The sequence below is a fragment of the Drosophila bipectinata genome, chromosome 2L (genome assembly GCF_030179905.1).
Source record: "Drosophila bipectinata strain 14024-0381.07 chromosome 2L, DbipHiC1v2, whole genome shotgun sequence".
Classification (NCBI taxonomy): domain Eukaryota; kingdom Metazoa; phylum Arthropoda; class Insecta; order Diptera; family Drosophilidae; genus Drosophila; species Drosophila bipectinata.
In genome coordinates, this window is record NC_091736.1 from 3,911,682 (window position 1) to 3,938,324 (window position 26,643).

The window sequence follows — 26,643 nt, forward strand, 5'->3', positions numbered from 1 at the left end:
CAAATGCCTACTGTTATCGATACGCGACAAAATATCGGGTTTTAAAAATTGTAAGTCTATTTCTTAAGAATTATTCAGAAATCTATTAGGTTTTTACGAACTTGTCATGTTTATCTTTATCTGTCTATCTGTATTTAAAATTTAGTAATTTGTTAATAAAACAGTTAAAAATGGCGACGATAAAATGATTTTCGACGTTCGAAAGTAAGGAATTTAATCGGAATGAGTAGTGTTCTGTATTTAATTTAAAAGAAATTTAAATTAATTTGAAGGTTAATAGTTTAAAACATAAAATTTAAATTTTAATAGATAGCATACTTTTTTTGAAAAAGATGCAAAGATGTATTCTAATTTGAATATCAACGGTTTTTGGATTTGACCAACCCTGGTTGTTGACCCAGTTTTCCAACACTGTGGATGGCGTCGTTTGAATAAAACTGTAAACTATTACCCACACAAACAAGAGGAAATATTCGCCACAAAAAAAACGCACAAAACGTAATTAGAAAAATAAAAACTATAAACGACTATCTCCAGGTGAGAATTGTTAGGAGACTCCTTTGACGAACTCCAAAAGCGGCAACTGTTTAAGCTGCCAGTGTTGTCAAGAAGCCCGCGCATCCGTCACCAGCGTCCCCGTGGTTATCCATCTTTTAGTTACCCAGGAGTAGCAATGACTCTACCACGATCTGAGACTCCCCTGCGCCGCTCGGCGGTGGGGAGCTACCGCGAGGGCATGACCAGCAACACGACAGTGGTTAACGACGACGAGGCGGAGCGCCAGGAAGCCCGGCGTCGCACCTTAATGCAGCCGCGTAAAAGCACTCTGGAGTCCATCGAGGACAACGAGGCTATTCGCAGCTGTCTGGAGATCTACAATGGCAACAAGCTGAGCAAGGACAATGCCTGGAGCGTGTCCCTAATCGATTCGCTGGCCAATCTCCTAGATCACCACCACAAGCGGATGAGCAACTTCAAGGTGGGTGCTACATTTTATACTATACTGATTGGAAACCTGACATATTTCCTCATATTACGTTTCTTCCTTTAGATGGCCGGCTCTTCGTTGGAGGCTTCATCCAAAGTATATGGCCTGCGTGTGGACTCCATCTACCTGGACGCAATGCGTATTTCAGCCGGCCTAAGTGCCCGCACGCTCACAGACAAGCAGATAAATGCGGCGGAGAATGACGATGGAACAGAACCTTCTCAGGCAGGCGGTGAGGGTGATGATTCATCTGCCGCCGCCAGTCAGAAAGGTGCTGCACCCAAGCCCAAAAGACAGAAGAAGAACGTGTCGACTGTAACCAAGAACAAGGAGACCCTGAACGCTCGTCTGGACACGACACCTCTGCAGGATCCAGTGTTTGGTCAGCTGAACTCCACAGTGGGCTCCATCAATGCTTCAAATCGTTTAATGCACAACATTTTGCCCAGTCGGGACTCGGAGCTGCTGTTGCGCACTAACTATAAGTTTTGGGACAGTGAAGAGGTATCTGAAGATATCGAGGACTACACGACGTTATCGGCGGACAAGGAGCAGCGGTCAGCAGAATCGCTTGTCAGTGCCGACTGGCTTCGGAAGCTGCTGCCTCAGGTAGACAAATGGAATCTCCGACCCATGCATACTGGGTACATCATCACAAGCGCCCCAAATCCAAAGCCATCAGACGAAAAGCCCAAGGAACCCGAGCCGGAGGCGGCTCCAGAAGAAGAGGATGATGGAATCGACAATGCTGATGATATGTGTGCGAATATCAACGAGATTTCAATGGCCTTTGATGTCGAAGCTGACGTAGCTCCGCTGCCAGACTTGGATGCAGCTCCACCACAGGTTTTGGAAGTAGGAGGAGATGACCTGCAGGAGCTTACTATAGAGGAACAGATGGTGATCCACAATTGTAGGAGGCTGCGTAAGCAGGCCACTGTCATTGACGATCTGCGTCCCGTTGATGGATCATCCAAGCTAGAATACTCGTACCGGCCGATGGAACAGATCTCCCAGTTCTGGGCAGGACCCTCGCATTGGAAATTTAAAAGAAATCGGGCGCGCAGTACCTTATTTCAAGCCAATGGTCAAACGGACACCCAGGTGGGTTCCACTCAGAAAAAGTCGTCAAAGAAGTCGGCGCAGCAAGCCGCCAAGCGTAAAAATAAGATGATAGCTTACGATAATGTAACACAGGACTTCTTCCAACCGCTGGACGCCAGCGTTAAACAGCGGAAGGTCAACTTCCAAAAGAAGTGGGATTCTCGAAAGCTGAGTTTGCCCACAAAGTTCATCTTCGATTCGGACTACTTCTTCAAATACGATTCGGCGCCTAGTATAAAGTTGACTCGACGCGCTGGGGAGCCGGATTCTGATGATGCTGACGATCTTGGCCTGGACATGGATGTGGGCTCTGATCACGGGGATGTCGAGAACGACCTGGACCTCTTGGGTAATGAACACTTCACTGCAGCCGTTCCCGCCAATGTAAGCATTATGCTTCCGGAGGGTGCGGAAGGAGTTGATGGCCTGGATCTGGACGCCAGAGAGGCAACCATTGGTCTGACCAACGTGTCCATGAGGGACCCATGCAATAATACAGTTCTCGAAATTGGAACCGAGTTTGAGGGTGCTCCATCTCAGGTAAGTTAAGATTCATTAACATTTTTTGAAGATGACTAACAGTTCCATTTTCCTATTAGGTTACCAAAGTGATTGTTCCCTTCGCCAAGCGTGCTAAAGTGATAGATATGAAAAATCTCAAAAAGAGCTGCAACTCTCTGATTCAGAAGCAAATGTTGAACGTTGTGCCCGAGGAGACGATACCCTCGCACCCGAGGCCGAAAAAGGAGCAGTACTCGAAGGGCGTTGCTAGTTTCCAGAATGTTTACTGCAAACTACCGACCCTGCTGACCACAAAAATGTCAGATTCACTCTCCACGTCGGTGGCGTTCTATGCGGTCCTGCACTTGGCAAACGATATGAAGCTGCGGCTTATTCCTCAGCCAGATTTGGAAGATTTTCAAATCCGACAGGTCTTGGATTAGGTTTATTTTTTTTTATACGATTTCCTTATTAAGTGGCTCTTGCATGTGTTGAATTCTCAATGTCACATTACCTTAATTTCAAAATCACCAAAAACCCTTAATGTATATCAGTATTTTCACAATATGCAACCCAACCCATGTATGACAATTTCAGTAAGCTGACTCTGATTTATTATTTTTATGATCAAATAATCAATTCTAATAACAATCATACCTTAAGACTAGCTATTAAGTACTAATAAAGATGTGGTTTTAATCCAAACTACACTATAACTTTCTTTTTAATCCAATTTTCAACAAATCCCAGAGATTAAGCTATCTGGCAGAAAAGCTCCAGTAGGAAAACACAAATTGTTTGTTTTTGTGAAAATATTATTCATGTATTTAAATGGCTAGACTTTAAACTGATTTATGTTTTCTTTTGTTTTATAAACTATGCACATGTGTGCCGTTGCGGAATTTTTTCAGTTGAAAGAATTAAAACTTTGGCATTAGTTTCGGCTGTGTTTATGTTCTGCTGGCGGCGCAGACAAAAACGGAAGCAGTTGTTAACATTGTTTGCCGTGGCTGTTGCTCTTTCATTTGCATACTCGTATCACTGAGGCGAAACGGGAAGGATATGGCAAGGCGTTTCACTGGCGTTTTTAGTCGCAGCTTTCTTCGGCTTTCGGCCGCCGCCTGAAGAGGTTTTCTCCATGCTCATCTGTGTGGGGGTGACACATTTGTTTTGCATGTGTTTGTGTTTGTTGGAAAAGTTCGGTGTTTACAGAGCGCTTTTAGGCGGCGTCGCTGATGTGTGCATGTGTGTAATTGCATATTATTTGCATAAATATTTGCCAAGTACTAAGTAACGCTGGGCGTCATACTGATTACACTCTGTACACAAAAAACCAACAACACCAACTCAGATCACTTTAAGGGGTATTCCATAAAAGTTTTGGCATTAGAAAATGTCACAAAAAACAAAAGTTTAAAAGTTAAATATGTTTTAAAATTTAGAAAGAAAATAAAAAGCTTGAAACGTTACGGGTAAATAGATCATCGGGTTAATATTCCTTTCCGTAGAATTGTTTATTTTCCTAAGCTGATTATAAATTATTTTAATTTAAAAAACAGGGAATTGCACTTTCCCTTGGATTGTGATTGCTGTGAAAGTCTTATCAGATTCCAGATTCTAGGAAACTGCCCATATTTGGATGATCGACAACCCCAGAGGTGAAAGTTGATTCTTATTGATTTAGCGATAGGAACCGACCAACCACAGGTATAAAACCCCGACGTTGGCCGTTTAAGTTCATCAGTTTGAATCCTTAGTCTGAAAAGTCGAATCGTTACCAAAAAAATTCAAAAATGTTCCTAGCCAAGTTTATCCTACTGTTATGGGCAGTCTTAGTTATGGGCAACCCTGAGCCACTTGGAGGTTTTACCAAATTGGAGGGGAAGGCTCTGATAGATGCCCAGCAGTTATTGAATACCGCTCTGGCTAAAATGGCTTCCGGAGATGGACCTCATTACCAGTAAGCCCACATGTGTTATTCAAATATATTTCAAGTTTGTAAAAAATTATTCCTTCTTAGCCTCTTGCGGGTCGTGGAAGCCTACTCTCAGGTGGTTGCTGGCACCTCCTACAAATTCACCGCCGTGCTGATCGACGAAAGAGACGTTCAGAAGATATGCGAAGTGGACGTCTTGAATCGCATCTTTAACCTACCAATGGAGGTCACTGTCAGGTGCCCCAATGAGGCCGAACTGACCAAGCAGCAAAGTGCCTAAAGATAAAAAATGAAAGTGTATACAATTCTAAAAAATTGAATAAAAAATGTAAAAAAAAATAACAATGTGTAAATATATTTTTAAAATAAACTAATTTTCTTTAAATATACTTAACATTTTTTTGGCTTACAGGAAAATAGATCAAAGGGTTAATGTCGCTTTCCGGTTTATTGTTTATTTTGCAAGGCTGATAAGAAAACATTTCAAATAATAGAAACCGCAAGTCGTACTTAACATTGTAATTGTTGTGTGGCTGCGGGGGTCTTATCACTATAGCTTTCAGATTCTAGTCCAGCAAGCGGCTAATATTTGGATGCTCACCAACACCAAGAGAGGCAAGTTCAGTGTCAATAATTTAGCGATAGGAATGGACAAGCCGAGGGTATAAAACACCGCTTTCTGACCGTTTCAGTTCATCAGTTTGAATTCAATAGTCCGGAAAGTTTAATCGTTTCCAAAAAATATACAAAAATGTTTTTTGCCAAGATTCTGCTGCTGTGTTCTGCCTGCGTCCTGGTTTTGGGAAAGCCTCAAGGATTTGGACTCGTTGGAGGTGTCAAACAATTGGAAGGCCAGGAGCTGATAGATGCCCAAAAGGAGTTGAACAGCTCTCTGGTTAAACTTGACGCCGGAGATGGACCTCACTACCGGTAAGCCTAGTTGTGTAGTTCAAATAAATTTTCTTATAATATCCTTGTCACGTATTCTCAGTAAATGAGATGATAATTATATTAACAAATTCTAATAAATCTCTAAAAAATTATTTTTCTTTAGCATCGTGAAGGTTCTGGATGCTTCCTCCCAGGTGGTTGCTGGCACCGCCTACAAATTCACCGTGGAGTTGATCGACGAAAATGACGTCAAGAAGGAGTGCAAAGTGGATATCTGGAATCGTTCCTGGTTACCAAATGGCATCCAGGTTACCTTCAAGTGCCCCAATGAGCCCGAACTGATCAAGAAACACAGTGCCTAAAGACCTGAAAAATGAAATGTATAAAATTTTCAAACTATTTCATTAAAAATCTTCAACGACGAAAAACTTTAAAGTATATAAAATTTAGTTAATAACCTAGTTTTTTTCAATTCGGCTTGCAATGTTTCCTGTTTACAGAAAATTGATGGATGTTTCCTGCAGCTGATTGACGATGATGGTCTACGAAACCGAAGTAGTCAAGAACCACAGTGCCTAAAGTCCAAAAAACTTAAATAAATAAAATATTTCATAATTATAATTATACGCTTTGAAAATGTAATGGTTATATTTTTTAAACAAAAGGCATACAATTGGTGGCTCAAATTTGATAAGATTATTTGACTATAATTTGATTATTCATATATTTTTTGGACCCAACATTGCTACCTATCGCTAAATAAAATAAATAACAAATAATGGGCGTCATAAGGCTAGGGCCTTTGGGGTTTTAAGATCACATAATTAGTGAGCCAGTGATGATAAGACTCTCGATTCGCCTCTGATTAAGAGGCGTTTCCAAACCTAAATAAAAAAAACAATTTTTTTTTTTTAGGGTGTATTTTAATACGAATCTGTTACATTATGATGTAGTTAACCCTTACTGCCTACATCCACCAGAATATTTTTTTGTAAAGTGCATTTTCGTGTTGAATTTTCAATGTTGCATGCAATTAACCAAAATAATATGCTTCATATGCGGAGCAGAATAATTTCAGCTTACCCACACAAAATTCCCCTACATTAGGAGTTGAAAAGTTAATTATGAAAACAAACATCAACAAAGGGGCGAATGGCGAATGGCAAATGGCGGGATGGTGCTAAAGTTAATGGCTGTCATTGCACAGGTGAAGTTCTGGGCCCCAACAGGTAGGAGGTAGAATAACCTTGCCTCAGCGCTCTGGCTCTGTCTCCTGCCTGCCTGTTTGTCTTTGGCCATAATAATTCCGGAGCACAATCCCAGCTGCTTTTCTCATCAGGGTTTTTGTGTCTTGTTTGGTTTCGGTTTAATTTTCTCACATTTGTTGCTTAATTCTAATGTGGGCAGCAGTTAGCAGGCGCCACGGGTGTCCAACTTGATAATTGTTGGCACTTTTCAGGGAAATATCCGGGATAAGTTCACAATCCAGTGTAAGCGATTTCAAAAACTTTGGCAGGAGCCATAGTTGTCGGGGAAATGGAGAGAAATAAAACTTTTATGACTAGCTGGTTGCACCAAATGCTAATGAAAAATGCAATTAAAACTATATCATCATAACATCCCCATTTCCAAAAAAAAAGGCACAAAGTTATTTTTTACTCCATCTGAGTTTCACCATAAATGTAATATTTATTATATATATATCATATATGTAGCATAGATCGAGTAAAATATGTTCGCTTTCAATTATTCCTGCTGTTTTATTTACATTCATGATATTACATTCATTAAAAGACTTGATATATAATATAGTATATTTTTCGTGGGAAACTGTTTTCTTTTCGCTATTTTCAGTCGAAAATTGCATTCAGCAGGATATGACTTTTAGCACAATTTTATTTCTTTGGTTTCTGGTTATATTTCTTTGGTAAACAATAATTTCAATGATGGTGTAAATTAAATATACAAAAGTGTTCTAACAACATTCAGCTTAATGTTTTGTTCGCCTTGTAATCGGTTTCCTGCTAATAAAATACATACATCAATAAAAGTTAATTAGATAATGTTCATATATTATATGTATATGTAGTACATATAGTATAATAGTTGATATACATATATAATATATTTCTTTTTTGTAGCACACAGAATATAACAAGTGTTACAGTAATACAGCTTCCGGGGGCCTCCAAATGTTTTTTAAACACTTCCATCATAACATTAAATTGAATTTCGCTTCAAATTTTTAAAACAAATTTGTTTTGGTTATTAGAATAATATTTTATAGCTTTCTAGCATTTTTATAACAAATTCTCTCTAAGTTAAGAAGGTTTTATAAATTTTTGTTTTATATACATCGAGGATAAACATTCTTGGGGCAATATAAATTTTGTAAATATTTTTTAATTGAGCATAGAGGCTTGAAGACGGGATGTAATGGGTAGTTAAATAAATTATAATCCATTAAATATTTTTATAAGCTATAACTAAAACATTTATTCAAAATTTCCTTGAAAGAACCGAGTTCTATTTTGTTTATTTACCTTGTCTTACCTGCGCATTGTTAAAGTTAAAGGACAAATGGGACAAATGTATACATGTGTAGGTTTTGGTTTATTCTTCTAGTTGCTCAAAGCCAAAAGATACACAATAATGGTTAATCATGCGTGTGTATATATAAGTTATATGTTTATAAGTATTTATTTCTCAGCCCATGCCTCCCTACCTCTCGCAAAAATGCTTTCAAAAACTGTCTCTGTCTGTAAATGTCTCTTTTTGTATCTTATTTGGCATTGGATATTGACCGTGTAGCTTTCTTAGGATTCCCATCATTGGTTGCCATTCTCTTGGAGCGTCTTGCCTTGGCCGATTTGAAACAATTTAGTTCTGGGTCTTGGGTGCAATCGATGAGGTTTCCTCCTGGGCGTTCTACAATTTCGTTTGTCAGCAATGTCCATTTAAAGTCAAATTTAAACCCACCTTTTGATCGGAGGGTCCTTTGCCAGTGCTCCGGCCCCATCGAAGACGCATCGGCTTGCGGACCTCGCGTTGGAACTCGGATGAGTCTTCCTCCAGATCTACCTCATCTTCATTGGGCCTGGAACTGGGGGATTCGTACTGCTGCAGGGCCATGAAAAGATTGTGAATCTTTTCAGCGAGAATCTAAACAATGGAAGAAGATGACAGAAGGGCGTTTAGTAGGTGTATGATTTCCTCTCTAGGAGAAGTATCCTCCCTACACGTACCTGTTTACGGAAATCATCATGGTCATTATCCTCAAACTGAGGCACACTTCTGCCCCAACGGAGGCGCTGGGGCTTGCGCACCACCCGCTTGTAGAGGTCATCGTAGTCGGCGTCCAGGTCGGAGTCACCACCAGATCCCAACTGCTCCTGCAGCTGCTGCTGTTGGTTGTTCAGGGTCAGTTCCCGCTCGAGGAGATCGTCGTAAGCGGTGCGACGCATCTGAGGCAAGTTGGGATCCCGCCTGCCAAAGCGCAGGCGCAGGGAGGGCGACCGAATTGGCTTTTGGTTGACGTCACCGAACCAACGCTTCTCCACAATGTTATTCAGCATATCCGGATCACTGCGCCCGAAACGCAGACGCAAGGAGGGAGAGCGTTGGGCCTTGCGCTCCACTTGGTGGTTGGGAAAGACCACGGGTCCGGCGTACTCGCGCTGGAGCAGACTATCATATAGATTGTTTAGGGACGCGCCTGCAAAGGAGTCTTTAATGATTTGCTGACCAACTGCCGACTGGTTGGGCTTGTCACCTTGAACGGGGGGCAGCTCAGCGTCGGCTGGCTGCTGCATCTGGAGATACACCAGGCAGATGAGGGCCAAGGCCCAGCCTTGGCTCAGTTGAGGTTTCAAATTAAACATTTCTATTCTGCTGCCTTGTGGTGTTGTCAAGCTGAAAGCCAAAAAGAAAGTCGAGATGAAAAATGAGAAAAATTTGAGAAGCTACAGTGACAACTGTGTGATAAAGTTCATAGTTTTTAATTAAAAATAGTGTTTTACAAGCCTTTTAAATATGTCGATAAGAGTCCGAAGAGTTGCCTCAAATATCCGATACTTTCAAAAAAAATTCAAATGTTTTTGCCATGAAAGCATAAATGAAAGGCTTATGTAATGATATTCGAACACAAAAGTATGTTTAGAGTGCAGAGCATTTACTGAACGAAAATTATTCATGACTGCACCTGAATGGCACTTCATATTCGAGCTCTTTCAATGCAACTTTTTTTTCTCACCCATATTTTTGCAAATTGTTAAAGCCACCGAAAGGTTAGGGAAGTGAAATACACAGCTGCTGCCATCGGCGCCATTAAGTGCAACCTTTTCGAAACAATTTTTATATACGGCGACAAATGATGTCATGGCTAATGGTTCACCTAATGGCCGATGGCAAAGGATTTCCCATTATTAAAAATTAAATTTCTAGTGTTTGCTGAAAAAAATAGAAATCGATAGAAATGATATTTTTTTAACCCACCCCAGACAGGGTGTAGACACTGCAGGCGGAATGGTTGAAACTCTTCAATGCATTTCATATCCTATGCAAAGTATTCAGAGTTCATTGGAATTCATTTCAGACGTCACATGTTCATTTTTAACACGCAGCATAAGGCGAGGCGAAAGGCAATTGAATTATTTATAAGCAAGCGGAATAGCGACAAGGGTTAAAGATCAAATAGAAAGGGGCATGGGGTGGAGGTGGAGGTGGAGCAGGAGGTAGGGCATCTGATGGATGGCTTACCTCAAGGGCGTCACCCAAGGCGAAGTGAGAAATTCGTTGAGTGGAGTCTTATGATGAAGAGTGCCTGAACAATAGCTTGAAATGAGTATGCAACATGAAGCACAGTAGTCGGCATCAGACAACAGGAGGCACTTGCCCCGAAATGGGGTTGAAATTGCAAGTTTTGTGTTCTTGCCGCTGCCTGCTGCAAGCGGAAGTTGAAAGTTAAGCCTTTGCCATCCTTGGGGCGTTAAGTGCTGGCGAAATATTTTGTTAGGATCTGGCTATGGACGACTTGCGATGCAACTCGGCGTATACGTGATAGCCTGCGTATACGTGATGTCAGCGAGTTGAGCCGGAAATTGAAATGTAGTTAAAGCAGAGACACGTTTCACGAAACGATGTCGCCTTGAGGACACTGGCCTCAATTAAATAAATAAATAAATACAATTTAAAATAAATATTTGTGATTTAAAATAATGGAAAACAAGAAAATTATTTTTTGGTAATGTTTTGGGAAAAGACTGAAAAATTTCTCTATACTTTCCAGATAAATTTAAAGAGCGCATTCAAAATCTTTTCAAGTCCTTAGATCAGCTTATAGCCATTTCCTAGCTTCAGGCCTTAATCTATCATAGCTTTTGATTTTTTTAAGGCTCTCTTCCGACCTTAATCGAATTGACTTTCGTTTTCCTCTTGTCAGCCGCTCCACCCCCTTTTGGTCAATGATATCTCGAAAATGTCCAGCCAGAGTGATTTGTTGGCGGAAACGTTGGCCAATTGCCTGGCTGACTCCCAGCACTTGGTATGCAAAATTTTGGTATCTGTCTGGCCAACGCCAGTGGGCGTCCTGGTGATGAAATGTGCCCCGAGACTGCGCGGCATTTGGGACGTTTGTCAAAATTGAAAGTGATTTATCATCGTTCTCCGAGACGCCTTCTTGTTGGCTTTTGACGAATGACGAATGAGTTGTGCGATATTTCCCAGATAATGATGCTATTTATGTGCTACGAATGTGCGTACATTTATTCCTATGCTAGAACAGGCTTTAAAAAACAATGTGTCAACGAATAAATTGTACATGACAAGGAGAATATTTTCAGACTTCTTGGGGGGAGTGGGAATTGGTCGGAGTAATGTGCTTGATTGACACATAATAAGCAATCCCATTAACACATTGTTGAGCATCGAGTGGCCGGCTAAATGCCTCATTGAACAGTTTATCCTTATACACTGTTTAACAAAGAAGCAGAAACCAGAATGGATACGTTTATAAGATAAAGTTTTCTTACCAATGTTCAGACTTGTTTAAGATATGTATAAAATACAAAAAACTTGTAACCTACCTACCCAAAATATATATCTTTGTATTTCTTTTACAGCTAACAGAGAGTCCTTTATTTTGTTGACTAGTGTGATTCCGTCCCCATTTGATTCGGAATCGAAGCGTGAAAAACACATTGACGACGTTTAAATAGCCTTTGGGGGCTAGCCCAACTAATACATTTAAGGCCCCCAAAACCCGCACACACACACACCCGTACAACAGGTTGTTTTTTACCCATGTCGAGACTTTGACGAGGCTCTTTTTCACTCTTTTAGATGTGTGACACACAAATTTTATTTGCCTTTTATTTAACAATTTTTATTTGTGCGAAAAAGGTCATCTGCGGCTGGTCAGTCGGTCCCCATTCGTTCTTCGTCCTTTCACTATTCACCTCCTACCCAAAAAGGGATATCGAGGCTAGGTTTATGAGACCCCAGTCCCTGGCCAGGGCATTAAAACGATTTGACAAACACATTAGATGCCTTGGTCCTGGCCTTGGTAGTGGTCTGATGCTGCTCCGGCGACCCTTTTACCCTGGATGTAATCTTTTGTGTTTTATCAACATATTTGATGAGACTTTGCCTCTGGTTGGATGTTGTTTTTGCTTTCGGCTGACATTTTGTGGGCTTTGTGTTGCCTACTTTGTGGCTTTCGGGCGTTAATCATACGCCCTGTTGTTGCCAAATTTTTTTTATGCTCGTCCAGCAATGTGGTTAGTTTTTTTACAACTCTTAACCATCGTCTAAAAATATTAGCAACTAATGAAATTAAATTGAATAAACTTTGACTGTCCATTTGGTTACCCAGAATACACATTTTTTGTTTATGGTTTATGGCTTATTATTCAATTTTAAAAGTGGAACTTTTTATTTCCCATTTGGTCCAAGCAGTATCTTTTATATTTTCCCAGAAATAGTAATATTTTGAACAAAAACCAATTAAAACGAGTTCGCATCAGATGCTGCTTTTACGGAAGTCTCTCCCACTTCATAGTTTATATTCACACTTCTTTGTGGAAAAGCCATTTTATGGGGGTGTTCATCCAAAAAGCAAAAGCAGAAGAGAAAAAGTCATGTTGATTATCATTTTTTCACATTTTTCTTTTTGTTATTAATGTATGTGGGCATTAGTGTTTCGATAATAAAATGTATATGTATAATTTACGGTATGAACCAAACTTGAGATAAACTTAGGTGAATCCCCTGAAGTAAACAGTTTTCCAGGCATTATCACGTTTTGTCAAGAGAATTTACTTGTTTGTTATGCGTCTGTGCGTAAATATGAAAATGACCTCCAAACTTTGTCAGAAATAAATTTATTTAGTTTGTTTGCTATTGATAAAATTAAAGTAGAGAAAATAATTCAGCATATATTCAGCATACATCCATTGAAGTCCGGATAGGGACGATTTAACAAAAATATTTAAGAAAAAACTAAAAAAAATTGTTTTTCTTTGATGCAGATTTAAAGAAAATCGACGTAGAAACCGTTTAAGGTATTCCGCTTAAGAATCCGATGACTTATGGCAAAGATATGGCCATCGCGGTAGGCCTAATTCTGGATTCAAGCATTTTCCAAATTTTTGAAGGGGGTCGTCCAGAAAATTTGACAAAAAATCGAAAAAATAATTTGTTTCTAGATTTTGATGTAGATTTGAAGGAAATCTACGTACAAATCGTTTAAGGTGTTCCGCTTAAGAATCCGATGACTTATGACAAAGATATGGCCATCGCGGTAGGCCAAATTCTGGATTCAAGAATTTTCCAAATTTTTGAAGGGGGTCGTCCAGAAAATTTGACAAAAAATCGAAGAAATAATTTGTTTCTAGATTTTGATGCAGATTTAAAGAAAATCGACGTACAAATCGTTTAAGGTATTCCGCTTAAGAATCCGATGACTTATGGCAAAGATATGGCCATCGCGGTAGGCCAAATTCTGGATTCAAGCATTTTCCAAATTTTTGAAGGGGATCGTCCAGAAAATTTGACAAAAAATCGAAAAAATAATTTGTTTCTAGATTTTGATGCAGATTTAAAGAAAATCGTCGTACAAATCGTTTAAGGTATTCCGCTTAAGAATCCGATGACTTATGCCAAAGATATGGCCATCGCGGTAGGCCAAATTCTGGAATCATGCATTTTCCACATTTTTGAAGGGGATCGTCCAGAAAATTTGACAAAAAATCGAAAAAATAATTTTTTTCTAGATTTTGATGCAGATTTAAAGAAAATCGTCGTACAAATCGTTTAAGGTATTCCGCTTAAGAATCCGATGACTTATGCCAAAGGTATGGCCATCGCGGTAGGCCAAATTCTGAATTCAAGCATTTTCCAAATTTTTGAAGGGAGTCGTCCAGAAAATTTGACAAAAAATCGAAAAAATAATTTGTTTCTAGATTTTGATGCAGATTTAAAGGAAATTTACGTACAAATCGTTTAAGGTATTCCGCTTAAGAATCCGATGACTTATGCCAAATATATGGCCATCGCGGTAGGCCAAATTCTGAATTCAAGCATTTTCCAAATTTTTGAAGGGGGTTGTCCAAAAAATTTGACATAAATTGAAAAAATAATTTGTTTCTAGATTTTGATGCAGATTTAAAGAAAATCGTCGTACAAATCGTTTAAGGCATTCCGCTCAAGAATCGTATGATTAATGCCACAGATATAGCCATCGCTATAAGGCAAATTCTGAATTCATGCACTTTTCAGATTTTTGAAGATTATTTTTTGATTATCCAGAAAATTGGATAAAAAATCTACAAAAATAATTACTGTCAGATTTTAATGATGGGGATTGGTGGAGAATCGATATATGAATCATTTCAGGTGATCCCTGCAAGGATCGGATGAATTTTGGCAAAGATACAGCTTTCAAGGTGAGTCAGACTGTCCTTCGAAAGCATTTTCAGCATTTCGCAGAAAACCCTAATAATTTTTCTTGCTCTGAATGTGCTGCAATATTATCCAAAATAAAAAGGAACAATATTTACCTACAGCGTTTTTTGTCTAACAACATTGAAACTATACCCTATAAAGCTTATTTCCCATCTAAACTCTGCCATTAAGTTTACATTTACTCCATCCTTGGGCGTCTGCAATTTCTGATAACAGGACCCCCTTGGCACAGGATGCTGGTAATTTGACCAAAATTAGGTAAACACTCACAGCCACTCATAGACACTCTAATACACCCGAACATATAGACAGGAAGCCTGCGGCCTTGGCGACTACACTGCGGCTACGTGATTTCGGAAGCAGGAAACAGATGTAATTTTTGGTTTGTTTTCACGGTTTGGCGTCGATTGTTGTTTCGGCCTTTTGTTTACGCTTTTGCACTTTTCCCAAATCGTTTTGTGCCTCCAGGGGAGGTCTGTTTATACATATATTTTTGTGACATTTTTTCATTGGCTTGGGTGTGATATTTTAATGGCACCTGAACCGCATACCTTCAAGTGAAATAACTTTAAATTTGATTAAAAACCCGACTTTAAGAATGGGCAAAGCTTTTGCATTGATTGATTGGCTGCGATCTGCCCCGCTGTCCCACTGACAGGACCCAGGATATAACAAAGGCATCCAAGGAAAGCCAGCAGGGTGACAAAAAAAAGTACAAAGAGTCTCGCCGCCCGTTGGGGCTTACATTTGGTGTTGGAAGTTCATATTATTGGTGGCACAGTGCAAACTCGATAAAAAAGGATGAGACTCCGTGGATTATACCCACAATTTGTTTGTTCATTTTGTTTGGGCATTTGGGTTGCGAAAAAATCAACAATAGGTTTTCGAAGTCCCAAATCAAATAAGTATATGGAATTGAGAGGACATTTTTGGATAACGAATAGTAGTTTACCTTTTTAAAATTTTATTAAAATAGTTTTAAAAATAAATGTTGTGCTCTTTTTTTTTAATCTAATTTAAAAAAAAAACCATTAGCTAATGTTTTTATTTTGAATTAAAAACACATTATAAAACATAGCGACAAAGTGACTTTGCTTAAAAGTCCTTTGGGAAAGCCCTTTGTTAGTCCATTTATTTGAAATCATTTACATAAGCAGCTTTATCAGCTTTTAGTGGCAACCCCCCAAAAAAAAGGGGCATTCTGATAAATTTGTTAGTATTTGTACTTGATGAGGCGTTTAAGTTGTAGGTCTTCTGATTTAAAATGTTTAGCATAATCCCGCAGAGAGGGACACGTGTCAAGTTTGGGTCTCAAGCCGCTTCTTCTAGGCCGGAAAAGGTGAGCTGGGACATGGGAGCATGGGCCAAAAATTAATAGCCATGACCAGAGTTAAAGTCGACAGACCACATGGGTCATCAATTTCTGCATTTTGGGCAGTCGAAAAACAACAAATGGGAAAACTCAAATTACAAATAACAACAAATAAGCACTTAAGCTGAAATATAAAGAGCCTGCCAAAGAACAAACCCGAAACGATGCCCAAATCCAATATAAATTCATCAATATCCTCTTCAAAATGTCTGCCCAGAGAATGGCAAATATATATGGGCAATGGTTCCATCCAGCCATGGAGGCTTATGAAAAATCTTACAAAATGTATTACACGTTGTATATACAGATTCATTTTCCTCCTGCTGCGTATTTTTTTCCTTCAGAGCCCAGGAATGTCTAAGATTACACAGCAATTGATGTCTTTTTTTCGACCCCCTGTCTAATAACCTTTTGAAGCGGAAAACGTTTTAAAGCTTTAAAAATAAAAACATATTTTGTTGGCGGCATATGTGTGTGGGGGTGTGTGGATTAAATCAGATTAACCCTGCGTTATGTGCTTGAATTTCATTTTTTTTGTCATTATCAAAGCGTAAAAATTGCAAACTTATTGCCTCTGTGTTCTCATAATCTTTATTTGATAATATCTGGGACTCGAACTTTTTGACAGTAAGCGTAAGTTGCGGAAAAGAAAGTTTACTCTCCCTTCGATGCTGCGCCAAGGGGAAAGTGTCCTTTAAACTGGGCTACATATTTTGGTTGTTGTTGAGCTTCTTAAATGGGGTTTATTGATGATTCTCTAGTATTAGAGTTAAAAGTTCAAAGTTTTGGCTTAAAGTTTGTAAAGAAACTTTTTTTAAAGGCTTAGTGAATTGATGGCTAATGGTTATTGATTGTCTTTGCACAATAATCTATAAATACCTAGAAGGGCTTAAAAAACATGACAATTACTCGCTTGTAAAAACAGTATTTTGTATGCAGTGAAAAAAAAAAAATAAAATGCATTGTAAAGCGCTTCCTTTTAATCTGCCCTGATCATCCATCATTTTCAAAAGCTTCAAAGCCCAGGTTGGCCATTCAATCCAATGTCCATGGGGGAGATCACAAAGTGCAGCCAATGTGCCAATAATGACATTGATATCGGCCCTAGACGGGAATTAAACTGCAACAGTGTACCTTCATTGCCAAGGCTCAGGACACGAGGCGGCTAAAGGACAAATGCCACTGGCTTATGATGCCCATAATGGCATTGATGGGTTTTTGTTTATAAATAAACGACTTAATATCTGTTTGCACCGCCCAAGGATGAATAAAATAGTTGGAAAGTTTAAACCGGTTGGGGTTTTGTGATTATTTATTAAAGACAAGGTTGATATCTAAATGTATCTATAAACTCAAATTTAATTTTCATTTTAGATTGTAAATTATTGTCGATTGGTTGTTAATTTTTAGATAAGTAATATAATGAATATTGGCCTGTAATTTGTGGCCACCTGCACGTATCGAGCATGTGCAGACTGTTTTTTGGCTGTAAAGTCGCTATAAAATATGGTCATAAATCGCCGTTGACAACTTATTGAAAGCGTAGATAAAGCAGCATCCAGCGACCCTCCTGGTGGCGCCTCTGCCCCTGTTGTTTGTTCATTTGGCATTAACATAATGTCTGGGCACGTGCTACGCTTCTCAGTATTAAATTCTAAATGTTGCCACACAATGAATGGGATGTCCCGGAAAACTGTTCGCCACTTTGCGGCGGTGGCAAGCGTGAAATTGAAATTTATGCTCTAATTACAAATGAATGGCAAAAACTGTAGGCTTTCATTATTGTGTAAGCGGCTTGTGACGCTAATGCTTTCCTCAAGTCAAGTGTTTTTTTCTCATCTCTTAAGCATCAGCTTAGTGGCTTGGAGCTTAGCTAATGAGAGTAGGAGCTCTTGTAAATTGTTATGTACTCAGGGAAAGATGTTTTTTAATCAGGATTATTATAAGATTTCAAAATTGGCAGAAGGTTATGTGTTTTAACATAAATTTAAACCAGGCTTTATTTTGTGGGCCTTTTATTTAATAAATTACAATTACTTATTAGAAATATAGGCAACAAGTTATTGATTGTGGCGCTTTTAAAAACCTTCTTTCAAGTTCTTTGACTTGAATCATTTTAGAAAGAGTCCTTTTGAATTTGGCAGTTGTGTCCTTGAAGGGCATCCTACTTGTCAGTGTCTGAATTCGCTGTTTCAATTCCAAATTCGAAGTGAAACTCCAAATCACTTTGCTGGACCAGCTTAATGCCTGTACCTTCCTTCCTTCAATTCGGCCCCGGCTTGCCTTTGACCTTTTTCCTTTTTATGGCTGGACAAAAACTTGAAATTGAACTGACTATTGCGGGGCAGAGGACAAGGTCCGTAGTGGGGAGTGAGTGAAAGACGAGGGACAAGTGGGCGTGCCACTGTAATTACACACGCAATCAAATGGACAAAATCCCTGTGACAGTTTGTGAAAAGTTGTTTTTATTTCTTGTTCGCTGACTGGCAGACGAGGACGTTCTTCCAGAGGACTGAGAGACGACCCCCCCAAAGGTCCTGGGAACAAAAGCCACTGCTATTCCGTAGTAGTTGGTTTCGGCTTTGCATACCGTTAGGCGTCACCTCCAGCGGGGATTCCCCCGCATAATTGAAAGCCCATTAACATCGTTTGCACGGTGAAGCGTGAAACAGGCGACAGTTTGTGTTAATTAATTAAATAACTCCGCTCCAAGCCAAAGGACTCTCGTTGAGTGTTTTCTTCTAAAGCGATAAGGCAAATTATGGTCGCGGGAAAGGATAATGTGTTGGTGAATCCTTTACAACAAAATAATTAATCAAGGAACTATTGGAAGAGTTCTGTTGGGCTATTTATATATTTTTACTTGTTGCTTTTGAGTTTGATTAAATACCAACCACATTGTCTGAACAAAACTTCCCTCCCATAGTTCTTTAAAAAATAACTTGCTGTATTTTTATTAAAATTCCTAAAACCCCTTTTTAATGCCGTCTAAACTTGTTAAACAATTTGGCCTTGATGTTGTTGAATCCACTTGCCGTTTTTTGAAAGGCCGAAAAATATGCGCAAGTATTTGCAAACAAAATTAAGTGTCGTCAACAATTTGCATGAACAAAACAATAAAATGCCAGTAAATCAAAACTTTTTTTATCATCGCCCCAAGGAGTTCAAGAGCTGGCACAAAACTTTTCGGCGAGACAACAGTTTACGAGGACTGACCAGCAGCATTGAGAACAGAATACATAATAGACCATGGAATTAAAGTTATTTAATTCAAATGTAGTTTATAAATGGCTTCAAGTTTCAAGCAAATACGATTGGTTTGCAAGAAACTTTGATCATAATTCTGGGTAACTTTTCTTGGGAAACAGGTAAACAAAGTCTTAAGCTGTATACAATAAATACTCTGCGTTATTCATTTTACTTTCTAAACTGAACTTTCTGGTGCCTCGGTTAATTAGCATGAACTCTTTCAATTCATTTCATATCCGGACTCAAGACAATCATAAATAATTTCGCAATGAGGCGTCAGAAATGAAGATGGCGGGGCGTGGAGCAGCTGTCGCCAGTGAGCGATTTCCGTTTCCGCTTTCCTGCTCAAACTTTAATTCAAATTTCTGAATTATAAATGAAAATCCTTGCATTTTTCCAGGCAAAGTAGCCCGTTTGTCTGGGTCTGGCTGGAGAGCTCATCGGAAATGGAACAGCTCCCAGAGGACTTCAAAAGGGGTGGGGGCGAAATGTCCTACAAAAGTACAGAACGTGCCCAAAACACAAAAAAACATCTTGCAACACGCAACGTACACAACACAATTTCAGCATTTCGTTGCTACAAATGTATTTTTTATGTTGACTAACATGCGGTTTTTTGTGAGTCCTGAGTCCCAAAAGTGCCACGAGGTGTCTGCCATTTTTTGTTTTTTTTTGCCCTATGATTTGCTATTGTCCCCAAAATGATGCTAATGGTAAGCTTAGCAACCATTTTCGAGGCTAATCAATTTATGTTGCAAAAGCCAGTTGCATTTAAATCCGGGCAAATTTAAGTTGGCTTCTGAGATATGAAACGGCCTTGACGACCCACCGAGGTCACATGTTGCAGTCATAAAAAATATCTAAGCACACGAGGCTATTGCCAAACGTTTATTGTTTTGTCAGTTGGCTGTTCTATATTAGCATATTAACAGACAATCGTAAAGTATTTTTAACAAAAACGTCTGGGAAAATCTTTAAGAATTATAGGTTAGATTATATGGATAGTATAAGGATATAAGGATAGAAAAAATAGTATTTTCTCCAATTAAGAAACTATCTTATACTAGGGCTTTAATAACTTTTTTTTCTAACTCAAACCAAACTCAATATAGTTCAAATAATCATTACCATGTCCCAATTGCTTCATTCCGGTCATTAATTAAACTACAATTGCAATGAAAACCATTGTAAAACCACCTGCACATGAACAAATATGGAAAAACTCAATTTGACAATGCCATTTGGGGGGACAACGTCCGGGGCCGTGTCATAACATGGCCAATAGAAAAAGCCGGCGGACAGGAAGCGGCTGAAATTACAATATATGCTCGTAGCTTTACGCTCGGCTAAATAGTATGAAAGCAAGGATAGCTAACTAAAACCAAACTAAGCCCGTAACCGACACTTTTCCGACACTTTCCCTTTTGTTATCCTCTCGGTTTTGCGCGTTATTTAATAGAGGAGTTAAAGGGGGGGAAGGGCAGGAAGGAATGCCTGCGGCAAAGTAGCAAAAAGCAAAACCCAAGCCAAAACCCCAAGGATACTTTGGGGCAACCATTATGGCAAATCCCTTTAGTTTGTCGTTCTCGCAGCCGTTTCTATTTGCACATCGTTCTGTAATGTAATGCGAGTTGTTGCGACAAATTGCTGGGGATTTCGGGCCACTCAGAACTCAGATGTCTGCTCCCGACGGAGGAGGTTGGTATCCCAACTCGGGCAAGTCGGGCAACTAGTTGGTTCTAAAATTGGAGGTATGGGTTGGCCGATTGGTAGCGTCACTCGGTTGTGGTTGAATTGTAAACAGAGTAATGCGGCTTGCAGTTGGACTTAAGAGGTGAATGGCTTGGGCTTAAACTGCACTTGAAAAAAGATCAGAGTTCATGACTACAGTTGGTACAACAATAAAAGTTGTATAGTTGTTTGCTCAAACTTACCGCTCAAATTTTAGAAAGTAATAAACTATATTAAAAATAATAGTTTTCAGTGTGCTTCCATTGATGTTTTTCTGCCACCAACACATCGTAGTTGCTACTTCACTTAAGCAAATTTCACACTAAGCTCTCAGAAGTAGGCCACTTCGAGTCTTGGACTATGTTCTTGCTCTGCAAACTGAAAACTGAGACTGTTGTTCTTCAGTTTGCAGTTCTGTAAGACCTTGCCAGCTCAGTTTGCACTGTAGTTGCATTACCAATTAATCTAGGCTTTAAGTGATGTAGCCAGAACCTGATAAAAGCAAGTAGGATGGAACACAATTGCAGCACAAGGACATCAAAGGGTTTCTTTTGGAAAGAAAATCCTGCTAATGTATGCTATCCGACGGAGTTCAATGTTATCAGGTTTAAGCTAATGCAGTACTCAATGCTGGAAAACACTAGAAACTGAAAAGACTTGATGTGTTTAATTCTCCTTAGGTTTCATTAAGGGAAATTAATCCAACCATTTGAATGATGGACAGTTCTTAGCCAATGAGTAGGAGCAGATATGTATATTTCCATACCATGAAAGTGCCTTTAAATTGGCCTTAGTAAGAGCTCTCCAAGACACTCGGCATTTAATTCTCAACCACACGAAACATTTGGCATCCACCTGAGCCAAAAGTTAGACGCCCCGAGAGGTGAATGCCTGACAGGCATACATTAAATTAATTTCGCGGCGTTTTGATCGATGGGGCACTCTCCCGGCATTCGATATACCTATGTAATTAATAATCCAGTCGGATGCGTTCGGAAGACGTTTCATTAACAAATTGCACTTCGCTCGCAAAGCAAGTCAAGACCATTGAATGAAATGGAATTGTCTTTGCCTGTGGGCCATAAATTGTATAAGCGTTCTGAGAGGTGCATTGCACGTTGCCCCAGAATTACGTAAAGATACGTTCAGCTTTCACTTGGCATTTACATAAGCACACATCCAGGGAGTAGTGTGTCTCCATCCATCTGCATTTATAGTTGAAAGTTTTGTCACAGACAAAAGTATCTAAACTTAGAATAGCTTGTGAATAGCTAATGTCATTGGCATTCCAAGTACGGTTCACTAGTCAAGCCATTACTTGCCACATTTTTGTCCGCTTCTCGGGCGGGTCAAGTGACAGGAGTGAAGACAAAAAGGGGGCCGGGAAAGTTTGAAAGGTGGACGGACAATACCTTCGGTTGGCTTTACAAACAAAAGTCCATTGCCATCGCTATCGTAAGTGGATCAAAACTGTCATTCAGCATGTGGCATGGGTTTTGTTTTTTATTCTAAGCGGTTAAGAGCGGCACTCGAGCTTTGGAAAGTGTCTAGACAAGAGTGGAAATGCATTTGGCCAAGTTATATTCTCACATTCGGCTGAAAGGATAGCCATCTATAGTTTTTTGTTCTTCTTGAATTGAGAGCTGGTCATTTAATGCATAAAAAGTGATTGTATAATGTCCTAAAAAAAAAGGTATTTGTTTGTATGTTTTTATAATTAAGACTCTCTTGTGTAAAACAAAGATATATCTTCTTTAAACTGTCTTCCTTTTATATATTTCCAGTAATTAGCCATTCGGAAAATCGTAATCTAAGTCTTCAATTACAAATCACCATCGATAGCTGCTCATTTGTTTCCACACTCCCAGGAGTGTATCTTTGGGTCTTCGCTTTCAAATCTCCAGCAGACTTCAATTCGTTTATTTTCTTCTTTGATTTTTTATTTTTTTTTGAGCCACAAATCGATAGCTTAATTAAGCGTGAGAATTTCTCTGGCTTTATTAATAGGTTGCCTTGGGGGAGATACGTCCGCACGGAACTACTCGCACTCGGGAGGGATTATCAGTGCCATCACTGCCGGTGGCCGCAGGTCAATTAGTCAAAATGCTGTTCACCAGCTGCTCCACCTTCTCCGCAGGATTCTGGGTCCCCAGTATCCAGTTTCATTGGCCATGTCCTGGTCAATATTTGCTCACTTAAAGTCCTCAAAATGCTACGACGCTCTCGCCCCCACTCGGAGATGGGATTCTGGGAAAATGTGTAAGGTTAAAGCTAAAAATATGTACATGTTTGCTTTAAAATTGCCGAAAGCCGCCCGCAGGAGCACAAGCCTTTGATTGGAGTCTTCACTCAATTTTCCCAGTTGGTAAAAAGTGTGCAACAAGTATTTTCGGCTGCCAAGCCTATAAATTAGTGTCAACTATGATTAAGTTCGCCCCAGGATTTTGTGGCTTCGGGGGCGGTGCAAGGTCATTAAGTGTCAAGCTGTTTTCAGAGTTCCTGGCTGTGTGGCTGGCTAACTGGCAGGCAGCCAGGCTGGTGGGCTGGCTGGCTTATCCCTAACGAATTACACATACGCCATGGTTGACTTGAACTGATGACAGGCCATTGGATGTGTCTAAAATTACATATGCAGTTAGTTAAAACTGCTGACACATTTGCCTGACCTGGTCCAAACCCCCTCCCCACCACGGCCGCTCTTTGTTGGCAGCAGCTGTTGGTGATGCGAATGAATTACCGTTATGAAGCAAGCCATGCGAGTGGGTGCCACTGGGGGCTGCGGGTGCCAAGTGGCACTGTACTATGCTCTACTGTGTTCGCCGTTGCATGTTTGTTGACACGCTCTGCACTCGTCATAATAATAAAATGTTGCCTCCCACTCTGGTGGCACGTTCTTTGGCAAGCGCAACACGTTAACAATGGCAATTGTCTTGGCCCGACATTCTAGCCCAGGTAGCGGAGATAGATGGATGAGCAAAGCTGGCTGAAAGATTACACACGCGCATATGACGCTTCCTGTGCGGCATTATTATGAATACGGCCAACAAAACAGAGGGCTGTTGGCCAAATATGACCAAATATAGCAACTCATTTCGGGATTCCATTACAAGAATAATGCAAAAAAAACTATGAATTTAATTAATATAAATAATCGGAATATTAATGAATAAAACTTGTTTTTGCCTTTAATGTACTGGTGCTTGAAAATAGCTTTTAATATATTGAAAATATGAATAGCTTCCATCCGGTTGTAAAAAATTCTCAGAAATAAAAGTATTTCACTTTTTGCCCTTCATAGAAATTCCTGGAGTCTCAGGAAGCGACTGAGAGAAGAGGTGTATAGTATAGTGCGATTTTAATGCAAGGTTTCAAAATATATATACATTTTTAAAGACTTATTAAAGAGGAAAAAATAAATTTTTGAAAGCCTACCAAGTGAAATTTTTAAGCTATTGTTCTGCATAGAAGCAGCTTTCATATCATAGCTTTGTGGCTTTTTTTTAATAAATCTCTTAGTTCTTCCTTTTGTCTTCCTGAAACTATTCTTTTCTTGTAACTTTTTTGTTTTTGTCCCACTTCCTTTCACAGTTTGTGATTCCCCACCGAGCAGAAGAATCCACTTGCGAGCTTCTTCAGTTTCTCAAATCTGCGGAAAGTGATAATATGCCCGTTAAGTACCACCCACTCCGAGATGAGAGCCAAAACACAGACAATTGTTGTGAGGGCTTGTCAGGGGCTGGATGCACACAATGAGGACGAGGAATCTGTCGCTGGGAGAACGCCAAAAGGACAACGGGGGCTGACCCAGAAAAACATTCCGTTTATGTCGCGCCTTCACAGGAATCGTCATGGAGATGAAAACACGAGGAAAACCCTTGTTCAAATACCCGCGGGTAATACAAACAGGCAACTGTTTGTTTGGAGTTTGTATTTCATCAGTCCAATTTACTTCAGATGATATGCACACAATGAAACATAAAACATCGATCAATCAAGATGCACTGATGATGCAATATTAATTACCAAAATTTAATTTCAGTTCCATCAAAGTGACATAATGGCAGGCCTGGCAGCCATTTCCCTCGAAGCGGCTCATTATTTTACTAAATGACAGTTTATTGTAATCCTATTAGTAAGTTGCATGCAAGTAGAGACAATAATGCCTTTGAAATGCTTGCTTCAAGGCCCTGAATCAATAAATTCTTGGAAGTAAGGACTCTGAGGATAAAAAAATAATAATAACTCAGCTGCAGCGTTGAACACGACAGCCAATTAGCAAGAAGGCTGATTGAAGTCCATATGCCACTCAGGACGTTTGTCTGCCCGGAAAATGCCGCCATTGAAAGCCTTTCGAGGTGGTTATGCAACGTTATTTTTGGTTTTAAGGCCTTTTTCGTACCAGAAAAAAGTGGCACAACTCTAAAGGGTGGCGGTGGCAGTAAGCCAAAGGACCAGAAACTGCACGAGGGGCAAGGCAGTCGGAAATTTAAAGTGGCACAGCTGTTGCTTGTTGCATATTGAAAAGCTTAGAGTCGAGTGGAAAATTTACGCTTCTGACTTGCACAGAATCGCAGAGAGAATATCAATTGGCTTCGAGGACTTTATTAGTGAGGGATTTTGTAATTATGATTCTAGGATGCTAAGGGACATGCTAAATATTTATTTGTTTGAAAAACTTTAAGCTTATACTTGAAATCAGTTTTTAAAAAATTTAAATATACATATATAAACTACAAAGAACGCCTAATGACTTGCAAATCAATACGATTATCAACCCACTCGTTGTCAAACAAAAAGTTGACCTTTGGCTTTGATTTTCCAGTCATGTTTAGAAAGCCAACTTGCAGCAATCCTCGTAGGTGATTCCCGGTAATCGCTGTCCCCATGCGGCAAACACGAGATATAAATGCTTTTGATTACATTAACCTTTCCAGGTAATTACCTAGGAGCAGTGGCTTAACTTGTGGGAAAACACTACAACCTCACTCGGGGCTCGAGACTCAAGTACATTGTGGAAATTGAACTCATAAAGAATTCATTCAAAACAAAACAGCTAGGGTCGTCAATTAATTGCACGATTTGTCGGGTCGGGAATGATAAATAGAAAATGAGGCCAATCAATATGGCCAAGAGGAGTCGGCTTGCAAAAGACATATCGATTCTGAATTGAGTCGCAAAGCCGTAATATTGCCTTTAAAGTGCCATTCGTTTTGCGGCCAAGCCATGTCCTTGCGGCCTCATTTTGCGGTTTGGCTAATGTATTTACAATGCAATACTGAGTCTTGGCCAATATGTCGGCAGGCACTCGGTTTGCGGCGATGACGGCTGGACATCATTTCCTTGGCCGAAATGGATGTCTCGGGCCAGCACGGATGTGTCAAATGAGTCGCATTCAGTTCCGGTTGTGTGCACCGAGGAGGTGCAATTAAATTTAACCACAGTGATAATTGACAAAGCCAAAACCAAACTAAACACACAACACAATTAATGCATATTAAATATTCGTTGGGCGAATTAATTTGTCCAATATATGGTTGTACATTATGCTTATTTTGGCTTTGAAATACCATTGTCAACTATCATGTAACATTTTGTAATTGAAAACGAGCTTATTGCGGGGAAACCTCCCCAGAGACTTCACCCATTACATTGCATTTGTGTATTTATTTGCCACAAAACATAAATTCGCAATGACATTTAATGTACAGTAAAATATTATAATGTAGCATCAAATGGTGGTCCAATGGTGCAGAATGCGCAGAATGTGTGCTTTTCTCAATTTTCAATTTTAATGCCTTTGCTGTCGGGCGGAATGTCGGGCGGCTCCCTCCCCAGCCCGGCCACTTGTGTGATGTTCTGCCAATTTTTTGATGGCCACTTTACGCCATTTTATGTGACACGCAAAGCCAT

At 39.7% G+C, this 26,643-nt stretch overlaps 4 protein-coding genes across 7 annotated transcripts in view; 3 read left to right on the forward strand and 1 right to left on the reverse strand.

Annotated features, from left to right (window-relative positions):
• Positions 1–390: 390 nt before the first annotated feature.
• On the forward strand, positions 391–3,301 carry barr (non-SMC condensin I complex subunit H). The gene is made up of 4 exons (XM_017240375.3): positions 391–537; positions 658–979; positions 1,052–2,632; positions 2,692–3,301. The coding sequence occupies exons 2-4, from the start codon at positions 674–676 to the stop codon at positions 3,034–3,036; spliced, it is 2,232 nt and encodes a 743-aa protein (XP_017095864.2). The 5' UTR covers positions 391–537; positions 658–673; the 3' UTR covers positions 3,037–3,301.
• A 1,024-nt stretch (positions 3,302–4,325) lies between these two features.
• Positions 4,326–4,918, forward strand: LOC108124361 (sarcocystatin-A-like). The gene is made up of 2 exons (XM_017239976.3): positions 4,326–4,553; positions 4,614–4,918. Exons 1-2 carry the CDS (start codon positions 4,387–4,389, stop codon positions 4,807–4,809), a joined length of 363 nt encoding a protein of 120 aa, XP_017095465.3. The 5' UTR covers positions 4,326–4,386; the 3' UTR covers positions 4,810–4,918.
• Positions 4,919–5,255: 337 nt separating this feature from the next.
• On the forward strand, positions 5,256–5,848 carry LOC108124348 (sarcocystatin-A-like). Its single transcript, XM_017239962.3, has 2 exons — positions 5,256–5,459; positions 5,584–5,848. The coding sequence occupies exons 1-2, from the start codon at positions 5,281–5,283 to the stop codon at positions 5,780–5,782; spliced, it is 378 nt and encodes a 125-aa protein (XP_017095451.2). The 5' UTR covers positions 5,256–5,280; the 3' UTR covers positions 5,783–5,848.
• Positions 5,849–8,184: 2,336 nt separating this feature from the next.
• Positions 8,185–26,643, reverse strand: part of sNPF (short neuropeptide F precursor) — a 38,278-nt gene continuing 19,819 nt past the window's right edge. For 2 of the 4 annotated variants that reach the window (XM_070276659.1, XM_070276658.1), the window contains 3 exons: positions 8,666–9,332; positions 8,400–8,582; positions 8,185–8,348 (listed from right to left, as the gene is read on the reverse strand). In XM_070276659.1, coding sequence (XP_070132760.1) covers positions 8,301–8,348; positions 8,400–8,582; positions 8,666–9,301 — 867 coding nt within the window. In that variant the 5' untranslated portion in view covers positions 9,302–9,332 and the 3' untranslated portion in view covers positions 8,185–8,300. Of the gene's footprint in view, positions 8,349–8,399; positions 8,583–8,665; positions 9,333–9,672; positions 9,817–26,643 lie in introns of those variants that run through there. The other 2 variants (XM_017239922.3, XM_070276660.1) reach the window with 2 other exon arrangements.

Excerpts from the sequence above, each read along its gene's own strand:
- barr (XM_017240375.3), top strand. The coding sequence starts at position 674 with ATGACTCTACCACGATCTGAGACTCCCCTGCGCCGCTCGGCGGTGGGG. Across the intron at positions 980-1,051 it reads AGCGGATGAGCAACTTCAAG|ATGGCCGGCTCTTCGTTGGA; the intron begins GTGGGTGCTACA and ends TTCTTCCTTTAG. Across the intron at positions 2,633-2,691 it reads TTGAGGGTGCTCCATCTCAG|GTTACCAAAGTGATTGTTCC; the intron begins GTAAGTTAAGAT and ends TTTTCCTATTAG.
- LOC108124361 (XM_017239976.3), top strand. The coding sequence starts at position 4,387 with ATGTTCCTAGCCAAGTTTATCCTACTGTTATGGGCAGTCTTAGTTATG. Across the intron at positions 4,554-4,613 it reads GGAGATGGACCTCATTACCA|CCTCTTGCGGGTCGTGGAAG; the intron begins GTAAGCCCACAT and ends ATTCCTTCTTAG.
- LOC108124348 (XM_017239962.3), top strand. The coding sequence starts at position 5,281 with ATGTTTTTTGCCAAGATTCTGCTGCTGTGTTCTGCCTGCGTCCTGGTT. Across the intron at positions 5,460-5,583 it reads GGAGATGGACCTCACTACCG|CATCGTGAAGGTTCTGGATG; the intron begins GTAAGCCTAGTT and ends ATTTTTCTTTAG.